This window comes from Hordeum vulgare, chromosome 2H, assembly GCF_904849725.1.
Source record: "Hordeum vulgare subsp. vulgare chromosome 2H, MorexV3_pseudomolecules_assembly, whole genome shotgun sequence".
NCBI lineage: Eukaryota > Viridiplantae > Streptophyta > Magnoliopsida > Poales > Poaceae > Hordeum > Hordeum vulgare.
This window is the reverse complement of record NC_058519.1, coordinates 41,779,344-41,786,030: the sequence shown is the minus strand read 5'-3', so window position 1 is coordinate 41,786,030 and position 6,687 is coordinate 41,779,344. Positions and strand designations below refer to the sequence as shown.

Genomic DNA, 6,687 nt, shown 5'->3' with positions numbered 1-6,687 from the left:
CTTGAGATGGCTAAATCTCAGGAGCCATGTCATGTGACTTCTTTGGTCGTATGCAACATTCTAACCAAACTAGGAGGTGTGTGTCTGTATCCGTTCTCACGCGTGTGGATAAGGCAAAACCGCACATAAAAAAAAAGAACTATGCGTACGAGCAGGATGACTTGTACTAATATTTCCTTAGTTTTTGAGATGTCTCTTTCAGAGAGAGGGGGGGGGGGGGGGGGGTTAACAACCTTTCGCTAAGACGCAAAGCAGTAGGATAGTACATTCTCTGTCCACTAATGTAAGATGTTTTGGCAGTTCAATTTAAACTATCAAAACGATCTTTCATCAGTGAACAGAGGTAGCTACCATCATATTGCAGAATAGTATGAACAGCTGAAAACGCGAGGATATGTTGGTCTAAAACCTAAAGGGCAGCAGCAGGGATGATGGCCCTTCTTAGCTTCTCGCCATCTCACATGCAAATTCTACACAAACCGTGTACCAAATAAAGAACACCTTGCCGGACTACCTACAATTTCCATAGAATTACCATCATCATCACTCATCAACAGATAGTACAAGGTGAATTGCTAAAGATTGAACTGGATGCATATATCATCGCAGCTCATCCGTTAGATCGAGAGAAGAGCCATAAAACTTTGCAAAGGGCAGATCGATCGAGAAGAAAATGTGGGGGTGCTACTGATCCCCTTGCTCCGCGCCGCAGTTGGTGATGGCCTGCTGCACCGCCCGCCTGATGACACCCTCATCCACACTCCCCGCCTGGTTCTGCAACATCATATCAATACAAGATAACCGAGCATCAGCACAGCTAATCACGATCCATGAGTCGGTCGCACCGTGTCGCTAGTCGCGACAGCGTCGAATTATTGACGAGATAATTGTAGGAGCATGGTTCAGACTATTTATGGTCAGCAGAGGTTGGTCTGCTTTACAGTTCAGTTCGATCGCGGATGAGTTAATGATTGATGAGACATTGTCGCGTAGGAGTATGTATGTAGGTGCGTACGTACCTCTCCTCCTCCGACGGCCTCGAGGCGGAACGTATCGGCGCAAGACGCCGTGGCCTGGAGCACGGTGAGGCCCAGCTCCTCGAACGCCTCCAGCACGGCGACGAGCAACCCAGGGCAGCTCTTGTCGGAGGACACGTTCACGAGGAACCCATGCCCTAGGGCTTCAACGCTCACCTGTGCAGATGCAATAATTGATTGAATCATGCATTAATCTTACATCATACTCCACTATACTATTACTATGTGCCACAGTGCTCTCCCGTTGATAGTACATAACCTAAGCTTCAGAACCGGATAACTCAGGTCCTCTGTATATATATATATACAGTATACACACACAGTGCAGTGATAGGTGTGTGCGCGTACCGTGGGGAAAGAGTTCTGCTTGCGCGAGTGTGCGTCTTCCTCGCGTGCGATCTCCTGATTGAGCCTGGCGATCTTCTGCTTCAGCCCCTTGATGTACTCCGACGCGTCCATGACTATGGAAGGATTGCTCAGCTGCACAACGATTTTAAATTTAAGAACATACATCAAGCTAATGGCAGCATAAGATCATCACACCAAGGGCAGGCGACACAGGAAAGCGAAAGAGGCGTTGGTTACCGCGTGGGAATGAGTGATGGAGCGCAGAATCTGCATCTTCTCCTGTAGAGCAGCCGCCTTCTTGCGCTCCCTCGACATTATGTCCCTCTCTCTGATTGTCTCTGCAGTTAATCCTCCACGTACTAATTCTATGAAGGTTCGCTTCAAATGGAGAGAGAGAGAGAGAGGGGGGGAGAGAGGGAGAGAGAGCTGCTTCAAGGGATCAGGATGAAGAAGCACCGGGCGCGCACGTCCCTTATATAGTGATCTACGGAGGTTGGCCGCTCACGTGACCTTATTGCGGTTCAGGGAATTGAATGGAAGATGGGATGACGAGGAGAGATTCGATTCTAGCTAGGTTCAAAACTCAGTTTGGCTCTTCCTCCGGCTCTTCTTTCCTTTACATGCATATATGCCGCCGAGAAATGTAAAGTGTACCGTCAGTTGCTGCCCACTGCCCACTGTGTGTGTGTTTACTCCTTGCATGCGGATGCATGTATACAACAGCTTTTTAAAAAATAAAATCATTTCTAAAATAGATAACTTTCTGTGAATGATTCTACTGTTGGAGGCCGGTTATGCCACTGGTGATTTAGCTATGCGGGAATTCCAGGGTGCTTGGCCATATAATTCGCTCCCAAGCTAAACTAATTTGTTAGAGCATCTCCAACAGCCGCGTAACCGCGGCGCGCTATAAAAACATTTTGCAACTTCAAAATAGCAAATTTTAACGCTTTGAAGAGCGCTGGCTCCAGCCGTCGTCGTAAAAAATTACGCGCGTGAGCTGCTCCAGCAGGCGCTGCAAAAAAAAAAAACGATGCGCGTACAACACAAATAACGTATGACACTCCAATTAAAACCAATTAAAATCAAATAGATAAAAAATAATCAACAATAACTGGTTCAATTTTTGACAAATAGTTTATCTTTAAATACGATAAATAGCTAGGATCATTGCAAGGTCCTCCTCCTCTTTAATATCAAATTCTTCTTTGAAAGAATCATATGATGAACTCATCTATAATATTGAATTTAAACTAGTCTAAAAAAACTACAAAAAACATGCATCGAATTCATGTAAAAAAAGGTGAAGTTGAAGCAATGCATACCTTGCAAGCGTGTTGTCGAACACCTTGTGGGCACCGAGCGATAGTGGGCAGCTGAACGTTGTTCATCGGAGGAATGGAGTGCGCGAGGGGCGGCCACGGGTAGAGAGAGACGAAGGAAGCAGCGGCGGCGCGGGGATATGTCGGGGAAGCGCCTTCAGGTCGACAGAGCAAACGGGGTGGCGCGGGCGGCGGCGCCAGCGCCTGGATTTAGTGGTGGGTGGAAGTCGCCCATGAGTCGTCGATGTCCAGAACGCGGTAGTGCGCGCTTGAAATAAGCGGCGCGTGATACCGTTTCACCCTGTGAGCTCAGCCATTTATGTCGCGCGCGCATTTTTTTCACATTGCCCAAAACGGCTACACATGCAAAAAAACTGTTTTTTTAACGTAGCTGTTGAAGATGTTCTTATGCATCTGCCTTTATCCAGTACTGTTTAAGAGCATCTCTAGCCGATCATTTATACTAAAACTACGAAAGCAGCTTACTATCTACTATTTGTTTTTATGGAAATTAGTATTCCCCGGCTAGCAAATCCCCTATCCTATAATTTTTTATTTCACAAACTATGAAATCTATTGCTCACACCATTGTAACAAATTGATCGTTTCAACACAAACATAGAGAATTTAAATGCATCACATCACAAACATAGAGATCTTGTAGTTACCCGTCCTCTGATTCCTCTTCGCTTGACTCTCATTGATCTCCTCGACCTTATCATCCTGTTCCATCAATTGGTTATAGGGCATATTCATTCTCATTCCCAATGTCATCGAGCCCAAATGTGTGGCTTGAATTCAATTCATTCATGAAAGCTTCGGCATCATTATTCATTTGCTCATTACAATACTAAAGCAAGAACCTAGCAATCAATATCAAACAACGCACCCATATACTAAGAAAATGCAAACAATAAATCGAAAAGAGGAAAAAAAAACATTTGAGGCATTTCATTGAGCATGCCACCGCCGCTTCTTGCAGCTTCTGAATCCATCCTGTCCTCGACCACCAGCTACAGAGGGGTTGCATGTGTGGTAGCAGGAGGCGATGTAACACTTGACGGAGCCGTGCAAGTCAAGGGGGAAGTGAAAAGGTAGCAACATTCTTATTTTTCTCTGCCAGTGTTGTTGTGTCTACCACTGCCTTTTCCGTTGGTCGATGATTCCTATGAGCGTCGCCTGGTCGGTACATTGGTAGTGTCGGAGGGTTTTGCCTACGAGCGTCGTCGATGCTTTCCTATTGGTGAGCTTCGTCCCCTGACACCGCCTTTTCGGTGGTTGTGCCGCTGAATTTGTGGTTATTGGTGGGTCTCCGGCGCTAGTGTTGGTGTCCAAAGGGACAACCTACCTATTTTGCAGGTCATCGAGGAAGGGACGTCCGACGGCAGCGGGGTAGGCAGGTAACGCCAGGGTGATAGGGAGAGGTGCTTGAGGTTTGGTCCACCGAGCATTTGCATACTAAATTTGTGGGAGGGGGCAAGTTTGGGGGGTCGAAACTCAAATTTTGTAAATTTCTAGTTTAGGGGGTCTTCTGCTTGGGCCCTCTTTGACCTAAATGTCGCTTTTACTCCTCAAATTTCAGTTTTAGGGGATCTTCCATAGATGCTCTAAGTTTACACTCTGAGAAGGAGCGGTACTGTGGGAGGTGCTTGTTCCTTGGGGGTAGTGTTTTGCAGAATTTTCAAGTAGAGGGCCACTTTCTTGGTCAACCCGACGATGGGATACTAAGGATTGAAGTTCCTATCACTCGCCATGTTAAATAGAATGTTAGTTGACCTGATGCCCCTCTAATAGCCTTTTTGTTATGGTAATCTAGCTATTCAATTGTTATTTTGGCCCCGGTTTGGATGAAGGGTGGTGTAGCCCTGGGGTGTTGTATGTAATCAGCTTTTGCTGCCTCTTTATTTCCATAAACATCTACTGTTAAGTACGCGTTAGCATTAGGTGGCACCTAGTTTGTTAAAGACTTGTTTTCCTTTTGCATGCACTGGATGATGATGTTCTTTTGTTATCTTCTGATGATGGAACAGAGCCAATGAGTTAATCATATGAAAAAAGAAAGATAGATAATACATACAAACACAGCATCTTCTAAAACACTGGAATCATGCAGCACTAAAACTAAAAAGTAAGTTTCAAAACTAGGTTTTATTCATGAAGGGTTGTAGTGAAACCGCCCCACTAGCTATCCACTCGAATGCATCCAAGGGTTAATTAAGGTGCAACAAAAATAATGGTGGAGATTTTGTCCTCTTAAAACAATAGGTTTATTCTTCTGCTATGACTCTCTTAGTCGGGTTCCAATATCTCTCAGTAATTAAGAGAAATGACACATAGACTCGGGTACATTGTATCCGCGATGAATTCAACAGATTTCACATTTCATATGCAGGTCCTTTTGGTGCCCGACGGTGCTTTTCCCCCAAGACGTACGGGAAGGGGAAACCTTGGTGGAGGCTGGTTTGAACCCCTCCTCTCTTCTTTGGGCAGTCGGGCCGGGAGAGCGATGCGCATGCATTAATCTAGTCGAAAACATTTTGGGGAAGCGCCAGCCCCCATTTCGGAAAGGGAATTAAAGTAAAACCGAAAGTGGACAAGTTGGAAAGGTTGGAATATGCCCCCGTGTACTGTACGTACGTTGTAGGCTTGCTGGCCCGTCCATGGCGGCATGCGTGGCACGGGCCGCGCGGCCCTTTCCCCTCGTCGACGCACGGGTCGCGTGGCTCATTCGCCGCGCGGGCGCCACCACTAACATGGCATGTACGTACGCCGCGCATACGTACACCCACGCACCCGCACCCGCACCCGCACCCACGCGTACAGTCTGGTCGACGGCTCCGGCTCCGGCTCCAACTCATCATTCTTCACTGGAGACACACATGCGCGCGTCTTATTTACGTCGGGATGGCGCGCGCACGTTCGGTGGCGTGTAGGGTTGAGCTCCCCGGCCTCCGGCCGCGCGCGCCGCATGCCATGCCATCAGGTCGTCGGCGCGGCGCGGAGCGGCGCGCGGGCAACGATCGATCGAAGGAGCAGCGACCTATGGTGGTGTGGGATGAGCGCGTACCAAGGACGAGGGAGAGCTCTCGATCGGCCGGAATTCCATCCGTGTATCCGGGGGAAGATCGGCCGGGGCTTGCATGCGGTGTCGAACGCCGATCGATCGGGATGCGTTGTGGTTTCTTTAATCCGAGAGGGACGTACGTACGCGTCTTCTTGTTCTTGGTACTGATTGACTGGGTCGTGGTCTTGGACTGGTGGTGGAGGACCGAGATTTATTGACCTAGTACGTACGGCCGCGGTCTCCGTAGGGAATTGATCAATGACCAGCTGACAACGGCATGCATTGCATAGGATTGGTGTTTGTTGAGCCCCAAATTAAAACCTAATTAATACTCCCCCTTTCTTAAATAATTATATTATACTATAACTATTTTGGTACAGAGAGACTACTCCCTCCGTCCAAGTGTATAGGGCATGCGCGTAGTTCTAGGTCATTAATTTACTATTTAAATATGTATTATATGTAACAAATAATATATCATTATATTCATGTGAAGATGTAGTTTCTGAATATATAATTTTTATCACATATAATATATATTTAGCTAGTTAAATTGATAACCTAGAACTACGCGCATGTCCTATACACTTGGACGGAGGTAGTACTTATTAGAGGGCGGTCTTTGACGTATGAACAGACCCAACTTACAAGTACGCAACAACTGTGTTGTCAGGTTTTCGCCCCGTAGCGAATGTTTCAAGACGAGCATTTGCAATGGGTTTTATGGCGATGAGTTGCCAACTCGCTTTCCTTCTTTCCCTTCTCCTTCTCCATGCTTGTATGAGGCCGCTGAACTTTGTATTTCTATTATAAGAAATTAATTGAAAGAGGGATGCCCGGTTGGGGAAAAGAAAAACTAGACGCACATTTGTATTTGAATCAGGCTGTCTGGCTTTGTTTTCGACCAGATGTTGAG

At 46.7% G+C, this 6,687-nt stretch overlaps 1 protein-coding gene across 1 annotated transcript; it reads right to left on the bottom strand.

Moving 5' to 3' along the window:
• Positions 1 to 511: 511 nt before the first annotated feature.
• On the bottom strand, positions 512 to 5,677 carry LOC123425285. The gene is made up of 6 exons (XM_045108966.1): positions 5,501 to 5,677; positions 3,357 to 3,430; positions 1,623 to 1,869; positions 1,386 to 1,517; positions 1,020 to 1,193; positions 512 to 774 (listed from the first exon to the last, which is right to left on the bottom strand). The coding sequence occupies exons 1-6, from the start codon at positions 5,675 to 5,677 to the stop codon at positions 685 to 687; spliced, it is 894 nt and encodes a 297-aa protein (XP_044964901.1). The 3' UTR covers positions 512 to 684.
• Between the last annotated feature and the right edge of the window lie 1,010 nt (positions 5,678 to 6,687).

Coding starts and splice junctions, on each gene's coding strand:
- LOC123425285 (XM_045108966.1), bottom strand. CDS start 5,677: ATGCGGCGCGCGCGGCCGGAGGCCGGGGAGCTCAACCCTACACGCCAC. Junction 3,431..5,500: donor GGGTGCGGGTGCGGGTGCGG/GTGCGTGGGTGT, acceptor TTGATGGAACAG/GATGATAAGGTCGAGGAGAT. Junction 1,870..3,356: donor GGTAACTACAAGATCTCTAT/GTTTGTGATGTG, acceptor CAACCTCCGTAG/ATCACTATATAAGGGACGTG.